Genomic DNA, 23230 nt, shown 5'->3' on the forward strand with positions numbered 1-23230 from the left:
ACGTTTAAGCGGATTTAAATTTTATGTTGTAACTTGGGAAATTTTCGACGATAAAAAGTGAATGTTTGGTGTACTCATAAATAATGGTAATAGCAAGAGCTGATCTAAGTGAATATATACTTTTTAACTCAAAAAAATTGACCCGGATCTCCCAGATATCTGGATAACCGAGGAGCTACTCCCAGACTGCCGCAGAGTTTCTGGATACAAAATATTCGGCTGTATGTCTACCTGTTAGCGAATGAAATCCTGTTTCCATTTACCCAAACGTGCTTTATCTGCTCCAGCGTGTTTACATTTATCCCAACGTGGTTCCAACTGCCCCAGTGTTTACATTTACCCCAGCGTGATTCCATTGGCTCCAACATGTTTCCATTTGCTTCAGCATGTTTACATTCATCCCAACGTGGTTCCAACTATCCCAGTGTTTGCATTTACCCCAGCGTGTTTCCATCTGCTCCAGCCTGTTTACATTTATCCCAATGTGGTTCCAACTACCCCAGTGTTTACATTTACCCCAGCGTGTTTCCATTGGCTCCAACATGTTTCCATTTGCTCCAGCATGTTTACATTTATCCCAATGTGCTTGCATTTTTTACTCCAGTGTGTTTTTGTTTACTTCGGGGACTGGTTATCAATGGAAACATTGACTTTCTTCACCGTCATAAAGAGCACATGTTGAAATGCTTTTTTTTTTTTTTGGTCAATCAATCAGAGACTCCAAATACAAACAATTTATTTTAATTTATAAAAAGTAACACAATAAATATTCTCAATTGTTTACAAAATAGGAACTCAACGACAACTTAAGAAAAAATTCAATCAATACAGAATTAATCTATATAATTAAAATCTGTGCGAGTCTGTCTGGATTGTCAATGTCTTCTAAGCCAACACCAGGAATGTTGGATGCAGGACATCCGTAAGAAGCCCGTTAAGTCTTGCATCACTTTCCCATACCTTGATGAACCTCAGGTTTAAGTGGAAAAGTATGCCATTGAAATCCTTATACATCATTCGGGTGACGTCAAACTTGGCGATATTTATCGGATTTTGTCGCCAAATTTGGCGAGAAATTACCAGCACTGTCGACAATAGTTGACAAAATATCGCCAAGCAACAGGTGACCCCGAGGTACAGTGTTGACGTCAGATTGGTTATGAAGTCCGTTGATTGGTTAAGAAGTATGACCAGGTAAATAGTGCTACCAATCTGTCTCACCCCTCTAAACCTTAAGGAGACAGACATCCAAGTAATTTTCGTATACAGCAGATCATCAAACTAGTTCGGTCTATAGGCATTTCGGATTTTCAAACAGTTCGGATTTTTGAAACAAATAAAGCGGCATCATAATTATTGTACCGAAGATATTGCATAACGATATCCATGTCGTGCAGTACACGTACGTAATGCCACACTATGAAATTAAATTTTTTTAACTGAACGTTACTCTCATTCGTGTACTGAGCAAAAAGGTTGATTCAGAAAAACTTTATCAGATTTTCGAAGCTTTGGATTTTCGATGTTCTGTATTTCAAAAGTAAGAGCGATGTTGAGTGATGACCCAGTTTGGGGTCACGACCAATCCCAGTGGCTGCAGGGACATTCATTTTTACCTCTGTCACGTGTTCACCCCATTGTCCAAAAGATAAAACGCTCATGCAGTTAGGACATTGTCGAGAGGAGGATAAAACTGGTTGTCATTGGCTCATTGCCTGGCATTCCAGCATAATTTATCACATCATTTGACACCCGTCCACTCGCGAGGATGTATTTCGAACTGGACTCTGAAAACGACTGTTCTCCGCTCACAGTTTGACGACCGCAGTGCACATTCCGGCTCGGCCCTGGCTCAGAGGTTCGATCTGGAAAAAAGAAAGAAGCATCCTTCAATTACCTCAGGAATTGCGTTATATAGATCGGCGTTATAAAGGCTTTTTACTGCAGTACTATGATTAATAATAATTTTTATATTGAAAATACCGTAGTTGAAGAATAAATATCGAAAATAAATATTGAACGATATATATCGACGAACCTCGTGAATTGCGTTATATAGGTCGGCGTTATAAAGGCATTTTATGGTATTACTACGATTAATAATAATTTTTATATTGAAAATATAGTCAGACCTCGATATAAGGTCACTCGCTTACAAGGTCATCTTGCATATAAGGTCAGTTTTCTAAAGTCCCGGCTCATTGAGTAGGAATTCTATGTTATGTCTTATCGGATATATGGTCAAGTCTTAACACATTAATCGCTTATAAGGTCACTTCTGTCTGATTTCTTTAAATGGTTTTCGTGTTTAATAGAGTCACTTCCAAGAATTTTCCGAGATATACGATCGTTAAGAAGTGAAAAGCCGTATTCCTATTAACGTAGCTTGTATTGCACCGAATGCAGTAGAAAGTGAGTAATACGACAGTGACACTAAAGTATAAAGTAATAACGAGGACACTCAGAGTGTACTTTTTAACCAATCATGAGAAGCCGAAGCTGTAAATTTTCAGAGAACATTTAGAAAACCATTGTCCTTAAATTAAAGGAAAAATCTATCAGTTCAGTATTAATGATAATTTTTAAATTATATACGTTGCACATTAGTTCTCTGCTTAGGCATATTTGTTAGCAGTTTTACTCTACATGAAAGTCCTAAAAAATATTTTCAAAATTTCTTATCGATTCCAAAAGTTTTATTGGTTCAAATCTATTAAAATATTATAACCTAATTACTGATAATTTTGAAGGTTTTAAATTTAAAAAAGAATTCATGTATATACATGTTTATTCCTTAAACACATTGTATAAAATCTATATTGTTCGGTAATAAGGTCAGTTTTGTGAAGTCCCGAAGGGTGACCTTATATCGAGGTTCGACTGTACCGCAGTTGAAGAATAAATATCGAAAATAAATGTAGATCGATATATATCGACGAACCTCGTGAATTGCGTTATATAGGTCAGTGTTATAAAGACATTTTACTGTATTACTATGACTAATAATAATTTTTATATTGAAAGTACCGTAGTTAAAGAATAAATATCGAAAATAAATATGGATCGATATATATCGACGAGCCTCGGGAATTGCGTTATATAGGTCGGCGTTATAAAGGCATTTTACTGTATTACTATGATTAATATTGATTTTTATATTGAAAATACCATAGTTGAAGAATAAATATCGAAAATAAATATACATCGATATATATCGGCAAACCTCGTGAAACACTCACCTCTGTCCAGCGGTCCATGCGCGGGTCATAGGCCTCGGCGATGCTGAGGTAGCGCTGCCCGTCGTACCCTCCCACGGCCAGGATACGGTCCCCCAGCACTCCCACTCCCACCGCGTCCCGCCCCACGCTCAGGGGCGCCACGGGGCCCCAGCGGCCCTCCCGGGGATCCAACCTAGAACAGACACAACGCTATGTTATGTTTCTCACTTCTTGATGATGGGATGAAACCCATCTCTAATAAATTCGTAAATTAGCAGAGTATAATAAATAACTTTAAACTTTAAAAAAAAATAGCTTTATTTGCTATCAACAAAAATAAAAAATAGTCGATATGGACTCAGCACAATTCACAACGTTCAAATCCGTCAAAATTCGAAAATTTGCACGAATCCAATAGCATATCTATCTATCTTTCTTCTATATATTATATATAGAAGAAAGTAAAAACATAATCATTTTAAATAAATATTTGTACGATGACCCATTGAATCCGAAGGAAAAAGCTTTATAAAACTATTGCACTATTAATATGAGTTGCCGGGATAAAATGAATATCACCGGTGATTATAATTTTCCTTATTATTCAATAGACTAACTCTGTAAAACTATCTTCTAACACAATCCCATTGCGAGGGAAAAAGAGCGAAGTCTTTTGACTACCCAAACATCGTGAATTAGATCGCGGAGTGCAAGCGGCGAAGAGACGAAGACCATATTCTTTTATCTTCCACCTAATTACCATATCATTCAATGAAGCCGCGTAAGACCAGATGCCAACGCCCACTACGCGTGTCTAATGCGATTGGCTCGAGTCAGCAATGACGAGATAAGCCACGCCTCCTTCAGCGTGCCACTCCCATTCGATGACCTTCACACGTGCAGACGAAAAGAGAACAAGATAACATCCGATTAATTTCCGATTAGGAATCGGTGAAAAATGCGATGTAGGAAAGTACTGATACTAGCTTAATATAATGCAGATTGAAGAGTAAAAAGTGAGAAACATAATATAGCATTTTTATCTAACAATTCTTACTATTCAATCTGCATCATATTAATCTACTATCGTATTTTCCACCGATTTCTGATCGGAAATAGATCGGATGTTATCGTTTCGACTGCAAGTGTGAAGGTCATTGAAGGGGAGCGGCACGAGCGCGACCCTGAAGGAGGCGTGGCTTATCTCGTCATTGCTGACTCGAGCCAATCGCATTAGACACGTGTAGTGGGCGTTGGCATCTGGTCTTACGTGGCTTTAGTGAATGATATGGTAATGGGGTCGTTTGAAAAATTTTAAAAGTATTTTTTTCTGAAAGAGCATGTTTAAAAACATAGGATCTGACTATTTTTTAAATAATTTGACATTAGTTTAATATTTTTTAAAAATTACTTTAATCGGTGCGCTTTCATTGTTTAACGCTTCTGCCGATGGCATCAGAAATGATGAAATGTTGCCATTCAGAAGAGCACAATATTTAATTCGCATCTTTACTCACGTGTACTGGCAACGATAGGGTTGACAGCAAGCGTAGATCGCAATATTCAATTTGCTTCTTGATTATCGTAACGTGGAAACACAGTGAAAATGCGCCAAAAAGGACATCATTTGTGACGTCATAAAGACCACGCCTTTGTTTGAAAAATCGGACATTTTAAACATTTAAAAAATAACTGTTGGGAAAATGAAAGTATTTTGTGGGTCCGTGTTATTTTTTTTGCCTATTCTATCAATTTCTGTGACTAAAAGCAGTACTTTTGACTGAAGGAAACTACCTCATTAGGCGGAAGATAAAAGAATCCGGTCTTCGTCTCTTGGCCACTTGCACTCCGCGATCTAATACACGATGTTTGTACAGTCAGAAGAAATCACTCTTTTCCCCTCACAATGGGACTGTGTTAGCAGATAGTTTTACAGAGTTAGTCTATTGAATAATAGGAAAATGATTCTTCCCGGTGATATTCATTTTATCCCGGCAACTCATATTAATAGCGCAATTGTTTATAAAGCTTTTAACTTCAGATTAAATTTTAAATATTTATTTGAAATGATTATGGTTTTATTTTAAGGGGTTACAGAACCTCAAAAATAATGAAACGATCAAAAAAATTTTATTGCTTATTTTAAAGCTAAAAACTATTTTGAACACAGGGGAAAAGTTTCATTGCTTTAGTTCAAATATTTAAAAAGTTATGAGTGGTTTTAGGTCATGCTCGCTATGTGTTCTTATGCAAAAGAAAAACTTCAAACTGCTTTTTCTCGGTGATCGTGTTTTTGTGTTTTCATGTCATTAGAATCCCTAAGGATTTTTTTCTATTAAAGATACAGCTTTAAAGTAATACTTTTTGCTATTGGGATGACATATTTAACAAAACTGTGCATTGGATAAGCATTTTATAAATTACTCAAATATTTAGAGCATGTTAAACCTTAAAAAACCAAATTTTTTTTTAAAAAAAACTTTGATTTTTTACATAATTAATCCCAGAATTTTTTTTAATAAACTCATAAACAAATGATTGCACAGATTTTTAGAGCTGATTCTAGTGATCGTTTAGCAAAAAAACTTTTTTTTTAATTAGTGCAAAAATTAAAAAGTCTTAGAAATTTTAAAAAATTGAAAATTTCCTCAATTTTTGGAATTTTTAAAAAAAGTAGGCAATATTTTTAAATTTTGAAAATAAATTATTGATTAAGAAATAAGTATGCATGTTACGGTTTCAAAGAAATATTAAATTTACTTAAATTAAAAAAAATGTTTAAAAGGTACTGTGACACTTTAAGTGTTGATAGCAAATAAAGCTATTTCTTCTTTTACGAAATTAATAGAAATGGGTTTAATCCCATCATCACACATCGCGGCATCACACACTTCTAAGGCTAGAACCTTGAAAGGCACAGGCCGACTTATCCGACATTTTGGTCCCAAGACGGCATTGGAACCAACCCTATTTCTAGTATTTATAATTACGTTATAATACTCGCCGGTTGCTATGTCGTAAAAAAATCAATGATAAGTTGAGTAAAATGTCCCTTAAGGTAAACCAAAAATGATAACTCAATTCACAATTTCAACAAAAACGAGTTGGAAAATGTTTACTGCAATGAACCTTCTTTTCACACCTTGTTTGTTTTTAATTTATATTATTTAAATATTCTTCATTTACAGAATCAAAAATTCAAGCATCCATCAGGCAATACATCTATAGATTGACCACCAGTTTTCTGCAACGAGTATTTTGTATAAATACTGATTTTGCGACCCGACAATTTTGGAACCAAAATGTCGGACAGTTCAGCTCCCCTTACATAGTGGCCTTAGCTGAGGCTAGAGCCGCTATATATACAGGTCGACGCATCGGCTTAAGATCAGCCATTTTGGGACGGATTTACATAGTTGGAGGAGCTAGGGTTACCGGAGCAAAGTTTCGGGTTTCGCCAAATTGGCCAAAAATTATAAATTTTTTGATAAAACATTCACTCATCGCTAATAATTACTTGCAATGAGAAATCACCAAACGCGATAACTTGCCAGAAAAGACAACCACTCAAACGTGCACTCCAATCCAAAATGGCTGAACTTAAGCTGATGCGTCGGCTCGTATTTATAAGGGCCTTAGCTAAGGCTACTTAAAAGGGAAGCTGACGTATCCGACATTTTGGTTCCAAATTCGTATGCATAAAGACATTATTATGTGTACGGAAACCACGTTGCAGATAACTGGTAGCTAAGCTAGAATGTATTGTATAAAAAAATTTCTATTATATTGTCTTAGTAGGGTGAAGATATTTTAACTCATATTCAAAACCAAGTAAGGCATAAAAATGGGGTTGATTACAGAAAACATCTCCAGATAAACGGTTATTTAATTTGAGAAAAAATTTCCCTTCTAGATTTAGCTAAAAGGGAAGTTTTTACTCAACTTATCATCAATTATTTTACAATACTGCAACCAGCGACTATACTAAGGTATTTCCAAACGCTTGAAACAAAGCTGGATCCAAAGCTGTCTTGGAACAAAATGTCGGATAGGTCGGCCTGTCCTCTAAAGGGGTTCTACGCATTGATACACATTCATACAATGACTGGGGACTTTCTAGATCGGGTGATACAAGGCACATCCATAAAAAAAAAGAAGTGGTCACTGCACCACATAACGATATAAATGCTTAGTAAGCGATTGGAGACGTCACATTCTATTTTTAGTCATACCACTACGTACTAAATTTGAGAAAAGGGAAATAATTGATTGAAAAACTTCACAACTGTCAAATAACAGCGTAGACAGATTGGTCATTTAGAGTTTTCTCGAAAATCTCGGCAAATAAGGACCACAAAGACGAACGGGTGGGAAATCTTCCGTAACCAGAGGAGCTTGCTCCAAAAAACAAACATTAGATGGCACATTAGAGAGACATTAGATGGGAATTCAAGTTACGATGCAGTTCTCGAACTTTGTTCAACATGTCTTACAAAACGAGAAAAAGTTTCATGATGTGAGATTATTGTCACGACCAACTCTTGAAAAAGTTCTTAAGAGGTTGATCGTGCCAAAAATGCGTTGTTATGGATAAAAAGTCGTTTCTGATGAGAAAAAGTTTAATTAGGATGGACTGGACGGCTTTTGCTACTTCTGGTACCATCTCAGTGAAGGAAAAAACAAATCTTAAAGGCATACTTGCCAACCTTTGAAGAAAAAAAAACAGGAGATTCCAATAGAGGTATATAGGTGATTCACCAGTGGCATATCTTTGCAACATGATTATTAATTGTGATTTAAAATAACATGAATACTAAATTTAAAGTGAAATGGGGATTTTTCGCAGATGTAAGCTAATTGGTAACAGCAAGAAGAACATACTGCAAAGGAAAAACCTAATAGTCAGTAGTGAACTTGCTTAAAGTTCTGTACATTCCCCAGTCTCTTCCAGAAAAGTAGCTACCGAAATTTAACTCTTAAAATCCGAAAAAAAAATCAATATATAATGAAAATAATATATACAATAAGTAGGTACAGGGTAGCACAAGTTAAAATAACTTCAAACTTTCAAAATAATTGAAACAATTTCAAGATGCAAAAGGATTTAATCTGCTGCCATTTTCGGCAGAGCACGTGCTTCGTTGAACATGCAATGTGGAAAGCTTCCAAAAATTCAATTTTTACTAACGGAGCTATTAATTGGAAAAATTCTTATTCCCTGACATTGGTAGACTAGAAAGGAGCGCCATCTATTGAGAAGAAAGTGGAACTTTTTGATGATTGACTGAAAAAACGGGAGAAAATCTTTAAAAAAAGGAAAATCGGGAGATGGAAGCAAAAAACGGGAGTCTCCCGTTCAAAACAGTAGAGTTGGCAAGTATGCGTGCATTTGGAGGCGGCTCAGTCATGGTTTGAGGAAGTTTCCCAATGAATGGAAACTATACTAATATTTTTTTTTTTTTTTTTGCAGGGCGAAATGAACTCTGAGAGAAAGGTCGATCAGACTTAGATAAAATGAAAAGCTTTCTGCGAGCAGAAAGCCTAACCGGTAAATTTTCTGTAAATGATTATTTTGCCTAACTCACCCTTGAATAAAGAATTAAACTTATATTCAAATATGAAAGAGACAAAAAAAAGCTTTATTTAATTTTTTTTTACAATAATATAGTTTTTGCTTATTTTTCACCAACTGAAGAGAACTGCCAAAACCATTATTTTTTTTCACACATGTGCTTTAAAAAGCTGTTGGAGAAAGGCTTTAACAGAAATTAAGTTGGATATTTTTTTTAATTCCCATCAAAAAAAATTTATTTTATTTTTTTCTAAATTAACGTTAGCAGTTGGAAAAAAAATTCTGCAGAGCCAAAAATTTTCTGCGAACACCGTTCGAACGTTCGTCTATATTATGCAAGACTGAGGTTGATGCACTGAAAAACAGTTTTTTTAACCGAAAACACCATTATTACGAATTTAAACAATTTATTTTGTCTGGATGATGCCTAATTACATGTTTCTCAAATCTCAAAATGATTTCTTCGTGCTTATTTTGTGAAACGATTGCACTGGCCACACAAAAGGATCGATCTAAGTTTGATGGAAACTCTATGAGGCGTTCTGGCATGCGAAGTATGAAAAAATGGTATTCAATGTCAAAACAAGCAAGAATTCATTTTCTCCATCGAAAAAACCGTGATAAAAATTTCCAAGAATGTACTTCCACTTCCATGAGATCAACACTGATAAAAAAGGGGGATATTATTGCTTACTTTTCGTTTGTATACTCTATAAATGTGCTATCGGCAATGTGCAGCATTTCTGATTTTTTTTTTTTTTTTTTTTTAATATTTAAATAGGCGAAAAATATTTGACTCAAAAAGTGAACAGCACATGAACGACCAGCCAAACAGCAGTCATCCAACGACGAGTTGTATGGTGATAAATCCAAACCCTTGAACTTGAACTGTTTATTGGTCCCTTTCATTTAATTTTAATTTATTTAATTAAAAAATTATTAATTAATTAAAATAAAAAATTCCCTCCACTAAAATTTTAAAAGTGAACCCATTGTTTAATCATCTGCTGTTCATTTCAGGGGTGCCCATCCCCCAAGTTCAATGGCGCAAATTCCCCCCCCCCCCTTTTTTTCTCAACGCTCGATCCCTTTTTTATTTTTTTGCTCCACTTTTTTTTTTTTTTTTTGCTTAAATATTTTTTGTTCATTTATTCATCTATTTAATTTTAGATATTATTATTATTATTATTTTAATAGAAAAGTTCTGCGCTATGCCAATGACATACATACCCACATAGAGACACTCAAACTAAATAAATAAATGAAATAAAATATAAATAGAATAAAATAAAATAAATAACTTAAATTAAAAATAAATAAACAAATTTAAAAAAATTAAAAATCTCCCCTCTCAATTTCAGATGGCGCAACCTGCACCAGGATCCTCTCCCCCCCCCCCCCCTTTTTCGCAACCATCGTTCCCTTTTTATTTTTTTGCTCAACTTTTTTTTATTTATTTATTTTTTAAATATTTCTTGTTCATTTATTCATCTATTTAATTTTAGATATTATTATTTTAATAGAAAAGTTCTGAGCTATGCCAATGACATACATACCCACACAGAGACACTCAAACTAAATAAATAAATGAAATAAAATATAAATGGAATAAAATAAAATAAATAACTTAAATCAAAAATAAATCAATAAACAAATTTTAAAAAATTAAAAAATTAAAAATCCCCCCTCCCAAATTTAGATGGCGCAACTCGCACCAGAATCCCCCCCCCCCCCGATGGGCACTCCCGACTCATTTCGAAAAAACCTCCGACAGGTGGCAGCACGACTCGTACCAGTTCGGGGAAACGAGGAGGAGGACCGAAAGCGACACTCACCTCTCGACGGCGTCGAAGCGGGAGGTGCCCGGGTTGAGGAGGGGGGCGTCGTGGCCCCCCAGGGCGTAGAGGGCGCGCCCCAGGGCCACGGCCCCCGCCCCGCCCCTGCGTGCCCCCATGGGGGCGCACAGCTCCCAGCGGTTGCGGTGCGGGTCGAAGCACTCCACCGAGGGCAGGCAGCTGCTTCCGTCACGCCCGCCCACTGCATACAGCCTGCAACAGGAGACACACGTCACAATCCCATAGACCAATGATAAGAGCAGACAGCAGTAAATGCAGCAAAAGGCAAAATGAGGATTTCAAGTGCGGTTCGATTAAAAAAATATCAGAACAGCGAAATGCTAAATGCGGCTATGAGAGGTTTATTTGCGTTAAATGGACACGTTTGCAACAAAAATCAAGTCTCCAAGTCAAATGGTTCTCGAGATATGAGCCCTATTACTTTCAACGAAAATGCAGCAAAAGGCAAAATGAGGATTTCAAGTGCGGTTCGATTGAAAAAATATCCGAACAGCGAAAGGCTAAATGCGGCTATGAGAGGTTTATTTGCGTTAAATGGACACGTTTGCAACAAAAATCAAGTCTCCAAGTCAAATGGTTCTCGAGATATGAGCCCTATTACTTTCAACGAAAATGCAGCAAAAGGCAAAATGAGGATTTCAAGTGCGGTTCGATTGAAAAAATATCCGAACAGCGAAAGGCTAAATGCGGCTATGAGAGGCTTATTTGCGTTAAATGGACACGTTTGCAACAAAAATCAAGTCTCCAAGTCAAATGGTTCTCGAGATATGAGCCCTATTACTTTCAACGAAAATGCAGCAAAAGGCAAAATGAGGATTTCAAGTGCGGTTCGATTGAAAAAATATCCGAACAGCGAAAGGCTAAATGCGGCTATGAGAGGTTTATTTGCGTTAAATGGACACGTTTGCAACAAAAATCAAGTCTCCAAGTGCGACCGAGCTTTCCCAGACTTGCTGACAAAAAAAACGGGTTCATGGATACATCATGTGACTGGTGGGAACTTTGGCAGCATGGTTGCCAGACGGCAGGAGTATCCACAGTTTGGCACTCGACATGTATTTTAAGACGTAATGTGTTTTCGTTATGATTTTTTTCCCGGGTGCAGGGATTGAACCGTTTTTCTTTTAGATATGCATTATTCTGACATTAGTACAGTAGAAGACCGTTATAACGCACACCTTGGGACCAGAGCTTTTGCGTTATACAGGTTTTTGCGTTATATAGATTATTTCACAAATTTTGAAACTAATATTCAAAACATATCTCTACATTAGCACTTCAGAATGAGTTTTATCTGCAATGAGTATTAAAGCACCAATGTCACAATGAGTTATTCACAAATAAATATGTTTCACAATCAAAATCCTGCACTTCTGTTGGCTTCATGGTTTGCATAACAGCTCCATTTTCAAGAGCCATCTGGTATTTTCTGTTTACTATGAATACTAATTTTCAATTTAAAAGCTTTGAATTAAGATGGAAAGATGAGAAACTATTTCAAAATTTGATTTTCCTTACAACTTTAGTGCTTGCAAAGCAAAACAGAGGGATTTTTTAAACTTCAAAACCTATTGTTTACTTCTGAAAAGTTGTGCGTTTTATAGAGAATTGCGTTATATAGGTCGGCGTTATAACGGTCTTCTACTGTAATTAGTTTTTGATCACAGTTTTCAGTCACTTTTATTTCATTCGGAACTGCTACGTCGGCGTTGGCGTAAATGTTTTGCGTAAACGCAAAAATGTACTAATCGGTATCTTAAATTGAAACTGTAGGTAAAAATCTTACCGTTTGCCGATTCTTTTCGTGCGCTTGCATCTTTAATTGCTTAGGGAGTTATTGAAATTGAATAAACAAAATGCACAGTACTACCTAAACGAAAAACTCACTATATTAACAAAATATTTTCAACTTAGAATAACAAATTTACAAATCGAACTCCATAAAAGATCATTCTTCCGTGTTCCATCAATTCTATTTCTTTTATTTCTGTTGCTAGGATATCCACCAGTCACGTGGTTTGGTGTATGAGCAGCAAAAGGGTTGCCATAGCTCGGTCTATTCTTATTATTAGTCTATGCACACTCCGGTTCGATATACGGGGGCATCCCTCGTATAACACGGTTCATTCCTCAGTATCGAAACCGTGCTATATGCGAGACTTTTTTATAAATACAGTAGAACCTCTCAATAAGGGACACTAATCGGACCAGACATTTTGTCCCTCAAATAGAGGTGTCCCTTCCTTAGAGGTATTTTAGTTTATACATGCAATCTGTTAAATCAGTATAATTTTCCATGAACTTAGACTATTAACACTTCCAGGTCTGAGCTATTTCCACCACATATCTCCCCCTAGACTGCGGTTTCTTGGCACTTCGCATGATTTGAAAAAAAAATACTTGTAAAACATGTATTTTAGTAATTTTTATCGTATTACATTCTTCAAGATGTTTCCTTTAGTAATAAAGGAACTGTTTGAATGAAATAAAAATCAATTTTTAGTAAGAAATTGTCGAAAAAAAGCATGTTTGAAACTAAAAAAAAAAAAAGCCACGCATAGGAAAACATATTTTTTACCATAAAAGTTTACCCAGACTCAAATATAAACTTACCTAAATCTTGAACAAATATCTGAAAATAGGTTTAATTTGAAAATGAACATTATTTAATAAAATTTGCTTTTGTGTAGTACATTTCAAATCACTAACTCGAATTTAAAACCCCGATTCTATAACGATTCATGTAAATATTTTTTCCTGGTGCTGCCATCTATGCATATATATATTTTTGAAAGTAAAAGGTTCGTTTATAGTATCTAAAAAAGTTAGAAACGTGTGGAACTTGTACTTTTATAGCTAAAAGAGTAAAAATTTGATTATTAGTATTATCTATATATATATATTTTTTTTGAAAGTAAAAGGTTCGTTTCAGTAAAAGGAGTCGTCTAAAAAGGTTAGAAACGTGTAGAACTCTTACTTTTATAGCTAAGAGAGTAAAAATTTGATTATTAGTATTATCTATATATATATTTTTTGAAAGTAAAAGGTTCGTTTCAGTAAAAGGAGTCGTCTAAAAAGGTTAGAAACGTGTAGAATTCTTACTTTTATAGCTAAGAGAGTAAAAATTTGATTATTAGTATTATCTATATATATATTTTTTGAAAGTAAAAGGTTCGTTTCAGTAAAAGGAGTCGTCTAAAAAGGTTAGAAACGTGTAGAATTCTTACTTTTATAGCTAAGAGAGTAAAAATTTGATTATTAGTATTATCTATATATATATTTTTTGAAAGTAAAAGGTTCGTTTCAGTAAAAGGAGTCGTCTAAAAAGGTTAGAAACGTGTAGAATTCTTACTTTTATAGCTAAGAGAGTAAAAATTTGATTATTAGTATTATCTATATATATATTTTTTGAAAGTAAAAGGTTCGTTTCAGTAAAAGGAGTCGTCTAAAAAGGTTAGAAACGTGTAGAATTCTTACTTTTATAGCTAAGAGAGTAAAAATTTGATTATTAGTATTATCTATATATATATTTTTTGAAAGTAAAAGGTTCGTTTCAGTAAAAGGAGTCGTCTAAAAAGGTTAGAAACGTGTAGAATTCTTACTTTTATAGCTGAGAGTAAAAATTTGATTATTAGTATTATCTATATATATATTTTTTGAAAGTAAAAGGTTCGTTTCAGTAAAAGGAGTCGTCTAAAAGGGTTAGAAACGTGTAGAACTCTTACTTTTATAGCTAAGAGAGTAAAAATTTGATTATTAGTATTATCTATATATATATTTTTTGAAAGTAAAAGGTTCGTTTCAGTAAAAGGAGTCGTCTAAAAAGGTTAGAAACGTGTAGAACTCTTACTTTTATAGCTAAGAAAGTAAAAATTTGATTATTAGTATTATCTATATATATATATATTTTGAAAGTAAAAGGTTCGTTTCAGTAAAAGGAGTCGTCTAAAAAGGTTAGAAACGTGTAGAACTCTTACTTTTATAGCTAAAAGAGTAAAAATTTGATTATTAGTATTATCTATATATATATTTTTTGAAAGTAAAAGGTTCGTTTCAGTAAAAGGAGTCGTCTAAAAAGGTTAGAAACGTGTAGAACTCTTACTTTTATAGCTAAGAGAGTAAAAATTTGATTATTAGTATTATCTATATATATATTTTTTGAAAGTAAAAGGTTCGTTTCAGTAAAAGGAGTCGTCTAAAAAGGTTAGAAAAGTGTAGAATTCTTACTTTTATAGCTAAGAGAGTAAAAATTTGATTATTAGTATTATCTATATATATATATATATATATATATATATATATTTTTTTTTTTTGAAAGTAAAAGGTTCGTTTCAGTAAAAGGAGTCGTCTAAAAAGGTTAGAAACGTGTAGAATTCTTACTTTTATAGCTAAGAGAGTAAAAATTTGATTATTCTATATATATATATTTTGAAAGTAAAAGGTTCGTTTCAGTAAAAGGAGTCGTCTAAAAAGGTTAGAAACGTGTAGAATTCTTACTTTTATAGCTAAGAGAGTAAAAATTTGATTATTAGTATTATCTATATATATATATTTTGAAAGTAAAAGGTTCGTTTCAGTAAAAGGAGTCGTCTAAAAAGGTTAGAAACGTGTAGAATTCTTACTTTTATAGCTAAGAGAGTAAAAATTTGATTATTAGTATTATCTATATATATATTTTTTGAAAGTAAAAGGTTCGTTTCAGTAAAAGGAGTCGTCTAAAAAGGTTAGAAACGTGTAGAATTCTTACTTTTATAGCTAAGAGAGTAAAAATTTGATTATTAGTATTATCTATATATATATTTTTTGAAAGTAAAAGGTTCGTTTCAGTAAAAGGAGTCGTCTAAAAGGGTTAGAAACGTGTAGAACTCTTACTTTTATAGCTAAGAGAGTAAAAATTTGATTATTAGTATTATCTATATATATATTTTTTGAAAGTAAAAGGTTCGTTTCAGTAAAAGGAGTCGTCTAAAAAGGTTAGAAACGTGTAGAACTCTTACTTTTATAGCTAAGAGAGTAAAAATTTGATTATTAGTATTATCTATATATATATATATTTTGAAAGTAAAAGGTTCGTTTCAGTAAAAGGAGTCGTCTAAAAAGGTTAGAAACGTGTAGAACTCTTACTTTTATAGCTAAAAGAGTAAAAATTTGATTATTAGTATTATCTATATATATATTTTTTGAAAGTAAAAGGTTCGTTTCAGTAAAAGGAGTCGTCTAAAAAGGTTAGAAACGTGTAGAACTCTTACTTTTATAGCTAAGAGAGTAAAAATTTGATTATTAGTATTATCTATATATATATTTTTTGAAAGTAAAAGGTTCGTTTCAGTAAAAGGAGTCGTCTAAAAAGGTTAGAAACGAGTAGAACTCTTACTTTTATAGCTAAGAGAGTAAAAATTTGATTATTAGTATTAGCTATATATATATTTTTTGAAAGTAAAAGGTTCGTTTCAGTAAAAGGAGTCGTCTAAAAAGGTTAGAAACGTGTAGAACTCTTACTTTTATAGCTAAGAGAGTAAAAATTTGATTATTAGTATTATCTATATATATATATATTTTGAAAGTAAAAGGTTCGTTTCAGTAAAAGGAGTCGTCTAAAAAGGTTAGAAACGTGTAGAACTCTTACTTTTATAGCTAAGAGAGTAAAAATTTGATTATTAGTATTATCTATATATATATATATTTTGAAAGTAAAAGGTTCGTTTCAGTAAAAGGAGTCGTCTAAAAAGGTTAGAAACGTGTGGAACTTGTACTTTTATAGCTAAAAGAGTAAAAATTTGATTATTAGTATTATCTATATATATATTTTTTGAAAGTAAAAGGTTCGTTTCAGTAAAAGGAGTCGTCTAAAAAGGTTAGAAACGTGTAGAACTCTTACTTTTATAGCTAAAAGAGTAAAAATTTGATTATTAGTATTATCTATATATATATTTTTTTTTTTGAAAGTAAAAGGTTCGTTTATAGTATCTAAAAAGGTTAGAAACGTGTGGAACTCTTACTTTTATAGCTAAAAGAGTAAAAATTTGATTATTAGTATTATCTATATATATATATATTTTTTGAAAGTAAAAGGTTCGTTTATAGTATCTAAAAAGGTTAGAAACGTGTGGAACTCTTACTTTTATAGCTAAAAGAGTAAAAATTTGATTTTTAGTATTATCTATATATATATTTTTTGAAAGTAAAAGGTTCGTTTCAGTAAAAGGAGTCGTCTAAAAAGGTTAGAAACGTGTAGAACTCTTACTTTTATAGCTAAAAGAGTAAAAATTTGATTATTAGTATTATCTATATATATATATTTTTTGAAAGTAAAAGGTTCGTTTCAGTAAAAGGAGTCGTCTAAAAAGGTTAGAAACGTGTAGAACTCTTACTTTTATAGCTAAAAGAGTAAAAATTTGATTATTAGTATTATCTATATATATATATTTTTTTTTTGAAAGTAAAAGGTTCGTTTATAGTATCTAAAAAGGTTAGAAACGTGTGGAACTCTTACTTTTATAGCTAAAAGAGTAAAAATTTGATTATTAGTATTATCTATATATATATATATTTTTTGAAAGTAAAAGGTTCGTTTATAGTATCTAAAAAGGTTAGAAACGTGTGGAACTCTTACTTTTATAGCTAAAAGAGTAAAAATTTGATTATTAGTATTATCTATATATATATTTTTTGAAAGTAAAAGGTTCGTTTCAGTAAAAGGAGACGTCTAAAAAGGTTAGAAACGTGTGGAACTCTTACTTTTATAGCTAAAAGAGTAAAAATTTGATTATTAGTATTATCTATATATATATTTTTTGAAAGTAAAAGGTTCGTTTCAGTAAAAGGAGTCGTCTAAAAAGGTTAGAAACGTGTAGAACTCTTACTTTTATAGCTAAAAGAGTAAAAATTTGATTATTAGTATTATCTATATATATATATATTTTGAAAGTAAAAGGTTCGTTTCAGTAAAAGGAGTCGTCTAAAAAGGTTAGAAACGTGTAGAATTCTTACTTTTATAGCTAAGAGAGTAAAAATTTGATTATTAGTATTATCTATATATATATATATATTTTTTGAAAGTAAAAGGTTCGTTTCAGTAAAAGGAGTCGTCTAAAAAGGTTAGAAACGTGTAGAACTCTTACTTTTATAGCTAAGAGAGTAAAAATTTGATTATTAGTATTATCTATATATATATTTTTTGAAAGTAAAAGGTTCGTTTCAGTAAAAGGAGTCGTCTAAAAAGGTTAGAAACGTGTAGAATTCTTACTTTTATAGCTAAGAGAGTTAAAATTTGATTATTAGTATTATCTATATATATATTTTTTGAAAGTAAAAGGTTCGTTTCAGTAAAAGGAGTCGTCTAAAAAGGTTAGAAACGTGTAGAACTCTTACTTTTATAGCTAAGAGAGTAAAAATTTGATTATTAGTATTATCTATATATATATATATTTTGAAAGTAAAAGGTTCGTTTCAGTAAAAGGAGTCGTCTAAAAAGGTTAGAAACGTGTAGAACTCTTACTTTTATAGCTAAAAGAGTAAAAATTTGATTATTAGTATTATCTATATATATATATATTTTGAAAGTAAAAGGTTCGTTTCAGTAAAAGGAGTCGTCTAAAAAGGTTAGAAACGTGTAGAATTCTTACTTTTATAGCTAAGAGAGTAAAAATTTGATTATTAGTATTATCTATATATATATATTTTTTGAAAGTAAAAGGTTCGTTTCAGTAAAAGGAGTCGTCTAAAAAGGTTAGAAACGTGTAGAACTCTTACTTTTATAGCTAAGAGAGTAAAAATTTGATTATTAGTATTATCTATATATATATTTTTTGAAAGTAAAAGGTTCGTTTCAGTAAAAGGAGTCGTCTAAAAAGTTTAGAAACGTGTAGAATTCTTACTTTTATAGCTAAGAGAGTAAAAGTTTGACCCCCAAGAGAATCTCGGGCTTAGTTCCCTTTACCAAAAACGGCAAACCGAGTGACGCTCGGGCATAGACCTCAAAGTGTTAAAGGTTAAGATTAAATACTATAAATTTTCATACACAACTAAATAAAATTTCATACACACCTAATAATTTTTTTTAATTTTTATTATTGTATTAATCATAATTGAGTCAAAAAGTCCAAAATTTTGCAGCATAAAGCAATTATTTAAAAGTTATTCATTGCACGAATTTGCTTCATGCCACATAATTTAGAATCCAAGACATTGCGAATTACAATTAGTGTTCACATTCAATTATTATATAAAAATGTCAGTTTGTGCCCTCTCTCCTTTGGCCCTGAGCCAACTTAAATGGGCAAATTGTGCATGGAACTTTCAGCAAGACTTTTACAATGTATACTTGTTTCTTTAACACATGTAATGTTAAACTCTCCTCAATTAAATTTTTAAAGGAAAAGTAACACTTAAATTCCAGTTAACTCACTCTTTCTGATGTACTTGTACATAATTTTTTGTAATTTTTTTTTCTCTCTAACTGTCCCTTAAATAGAGTGTCCCTTAATTAGAGGCAAATACAAGGAGGTCCCTATTCAAAGGGACTGGGACAAGAAACAATGTCCTTTAATTAGAGGTAAATACATGGAAGTCCCTATTCATAGGGACTGGGACAAGAAAAAATGTCCCTTAATTAGAGGTAAATACATGGAAGTCCTTATTCAAAGGGACTGGGACAAGAAAAAATGTCCCTTAATTAGAGGTAAATACATGGAAGTCCCTATTCAAAGGGACTGGGACAAGAAAAAATGTCCCTTAATTAGAGGTAAATACATGGAAGTCCTTATTCAAAGGGACTGGGACAAGAAAAAATGTCCCTTAATTAGAGGTAAATACATGGAAGTCCCTATTCAAAGGGACTGGGACAAGAAAAAATGTCCCTTAATTAGAGGTAAATACATGGAAGTCCTTATTCAAAGGGACTGGGACAAGAAAAAATGTCCCTTAATTAGAGGTAAATACATGGAAGTCCCTATTCATAGGGACTGGGACAAGAAAAAATGTCCCTTAATTAGAGGTAAATACATGGAAGTCCCTATTCAAAGGGACTGGGACAAGAAAAAATGTCCCTTAAATAGAGGTAAATACATGGAAGTCCCTATTCAAAGGGACTGGGACAAGAAAAAATGTCCCTTAATTAGAGGTAAATACATGGAAGTCCTTATTCAAAGGGACTGGGACCAGAAAAAATGTCCCTTAAATAGAGGTGTCCCTTATTCGGAGGTGTCCCATAAGGGAGGTTCTACTGTAGTTTTTTTACTCATTTTTTGAGCTAATAATTAATGTACATACCATAAATTATGTCAATATGTGTTGTGTTATATTGAAACCGTGTTATACAAGACTCGGAAATGATGTAAATCGAGGGAAGTATACTGTATTATATCGAAACCAAGTTTCATAAAAACAAAATAGAAACTAATAAGAGTTATCAAACAGGATGTATTAAACAAAAATGAAATTCCACCATTTTTAAAGATAACGTTCGTGTTTTTATCAAAACCATGTACAGTTGGCTCATTGTTTAACGACTTTCAAGGGACCACAAAAAATTGTCCTTAAATAGAAAGCGTCCTTAAATAGAATGCTTTTAACACTGTAGTGGACCATCTGGGACCGTGAAAAGCCATCGTTAAATAGAGAAAGTCCTTAAATAGAGCGTCGTTAAATAGAGAAAGTCCTTAAATAGAGCATCGTTAAATAGAGAAAGTCCTTAAATAGAGCATCATTAAATAGAGAAAGTCCTTAAATAGAGCGTCGTTAAATAGAGAGTCCTTAAATAGAGCGTCGTTAAATAGAGCGTCATTAAATAGAGCATCATTAAATAGAGAAAGTCCTTAAATAGAGCGTCGTTAAATAGAGAAAGTCCTTAAATAGAGCGTCATTAAATAGAGAAAGTCCTTAAATAGAGCGTCGCTAAATAGAGAAAGTCCTTAAATAGAGCGTCGTTAAATAGAGAAAGTCCTTAAATAGAGCGTCGTTAAATAGAGAAAGTCCTTAAATAGAGTGTCGTTAAATAGAGAAAGTCCTTAAATAGAGCGTCATTAAACAGAGAAAGTCCTTAAATAGAGCATCGTTAAATGGAGAAAGTCCTTAAATAGAGCGTCGTTAAATAGAGAAAGTCCTTAAATAGAGTGTCGTTAAATAGAGAAAGTCCTTAAATAGAGCGTCATTAAACAGAGAAAGTCCTTAAATAGAGCATCGTTAAATAGAGAAAGTCCTTAAATAGAGCGTCGTTAAATAGAGAAAGTCCTTAAATAGAGCATCGTTAAATAGAGAAAGTCCTTAAATAGAGCATCATTAAATAGAGAAAGTCCTTAAATAGAGCGTCGTTAAATAGAGAGTCCTTAAATAGAGCGTCGTTAAATAGAGCGTCATTAAATAGAGCATCATTAAATAGAGCGTCATTAAATAGAGCATCATTAAATAGAGAAAGTCCTTAAATAGAGCGTCGTTAAATAGAGAAAGTCCTTAAATAGAGCGTCATTAAATAGAGAAAGTCCTTAAATAGAGCGTCGCTAAATAGAGAAAGTCCTTAAATAGAGCGTCGTTAAATAGAGAAAGTCCTTAAATAGAGCGTCGTTAAATAGAGAAAGTCCTTAAATAGAGTGTCGTTAAATAGAGAAAGTCCTTAAATAGAGCGTCATTAAACAGAGAAAGTCCTTAAATAGAGCATCGTTAAATGGAGAAAGTCCTTAAATAGAGCGTCGTTAAACAGAGAGCCTACTGTAGTATTAAATTCAAGTTTTGTACCTTGTCGTATCGAAATCTAGTTATAAAATCGCAAATTTGGTACTGTGTCATATCGAAACTGTGTTGTAGAAGTACCCTGTTATAGGAGGGACGCCTGTATGTCAAAATATCCCACACACAGGCATCTCTCGTATAACACGGTACTTGTACAACACGGTTTGGATACGACACAGTACCAAATTTGCGATTATTATAACACAGTTTTGATATTACATGGTACAAAACTTTAATTCATGACTACACGTTAGGGTGTGTCTTATAATGCACTTTTTAAAAAAGTTTTGAATTTCTTATGGGGCACCCCTTAAATTGCTTCCTTTTGATGAAAAAATACACACATGAAAGTTTCATAGAATTTGACCATAATTTAGGGGGTGCTACCATGACTAAAATTACAGTAATTGTGAAAAAAATAGTATCAAAATAAACTCCCCAATATATCTTGTCATATTTTTAATCAACATGACATTAGGTTGGTTGGGTTTAACATAACACAAATACCTATTTCTTATATATACAAGAAAATAATATGCATTTCATGGTTGTCATTTTACGTAATAATGTCAGAAAAGCATCCGAAAGTTCGGTAATGCCATTCATGTCACAGGTTTACACTTTCGGTCTTTTACATTCAGGAATATTGTAATTTTTCTCTTTGTTACTTCCATGTGACAATACAAACTTTTCACTGATTGCTACTTACTATCCAGACTAAAAAAATAAATTAAAAAAAATAATAAAAAGAGAAAGAGTTGTCAAATTTTGCAGCAGTGGTAGCACCCTCTAAATATTATTCAATTTTAATTTTCAGATATGATAATTTTTTTTTCATTCAAAGGAACAAAATGAGAGGGTGCCTCATGAAAAAATAACACTTTTAAAAATAAGACGCACCCTACTACACGTTTTTGATGTAACACAAATTTTAAAAGAAAGAATTAAATGTTTGTTCAATACACTGTTAAAAAATGTATGATAACAACTGTAATAAGTTTTTACTTTTTTTTTTTGTAAAACTTTTACGAAACATTGTCTGTCTTGCGCTCAAAAGTTTGGTTTCCCCGTACAAACACTAACTTTCAACTTTTAAATACATACTTGATTTTTCTCACCAGTGTTCTAAAAGCAAAAAGGTGAATATTATTTGGTTTCCAATGCATTGTAAGAAAATAACTTTAGGATTAAACATAAGCTAAATTTGGCAAACGATAAATGAAAAATGTAGTCACAACAAAATGTGAAATAAAATAAATAGAATGATTCTATTTATTTTCTTTTTTATTTCGTTCAGTTGTTGTTGATCAAACTTGATTGCTATAGAAAAGCGCAGATATTTTTTCTTACAGAATGCGTTTTGTTCTTAGTACAGAAAGAAAAGTGGATTAAGTTTCTTCTGGTTGTGCATAACAGTTTTAATTTAAGGTTTGTACAATAATTAAGTTTTATTGTTTACTAGTTGCGTTGCCCGGCTTTGCCCGGTCTATTTTAAAAACAAAAATTGTGTCAAGTGACGTATATTCAACAATCAGGCATAAATAAAAGAAAAAAAAATCATCATGCAAAATTTCCCATCCAAACAATGGCGACAGATATTAAAATACTTTTAAGAAATTAAAATAAAATGAGAAAGATGGATTTGAAAAGCGTAACTATGGAAACACAAAATAAAATAAGTTTCAGAATTGAAAATGAGAAAGATAGAAATGATGGATTCAAAAAGCTTTACCGTGGAAACGCAAAATAAAATGGTTAAAAACTTGAATAGAGAACAGATCTTTCAACTTCATTTCATTCGCTTGTAACTTTTTTTCTAATGGAGATAGAGGGTTAAACTTCCGACCATAGGTTGCGTT

General features: G+C 32.6%; 1 protein-coding gene across 1 annotated transcript in view; it reads right to left on the reverse strand.

Moving 5' to 3' along the window:
* Positions 1-730: 730 nt before the first annotated feature.
* Positions 731-23230, reverse strand: part of LOC129232815 (kelch-like protein 5) — a 60654-nt gene continuing 38154 nt past the window's right edge. Inside the window, 3 exon segments of the mRNA XM_054866914.1 lie at positions 731-1865; positions 3240-3411; positions 10626-10838. Of these exon segments, the coding sequence (XP_054722889.1) occupies positions 1809-1865; positions 3240-3411; positions 10626-10838 (442 nt within the window). The 3' untranslated portion in view covers positions 731-1808.

This window comes from Uloborus diversus, unplaced genomic scaffold (genome assembly GCF_026930045.1).
Source record: "Uloborus diversus isolate 005 unplaced genomic scaffold, Udiv.v.3.1 scaffold_14, whole genome shotgun sequence".
Taxonomy (NCBI): Eukaryota; Metazoa; Arthropoda; class Arachnida; order Araneae; family Uloboridae; genus Uloborus; species Uloborus diversus.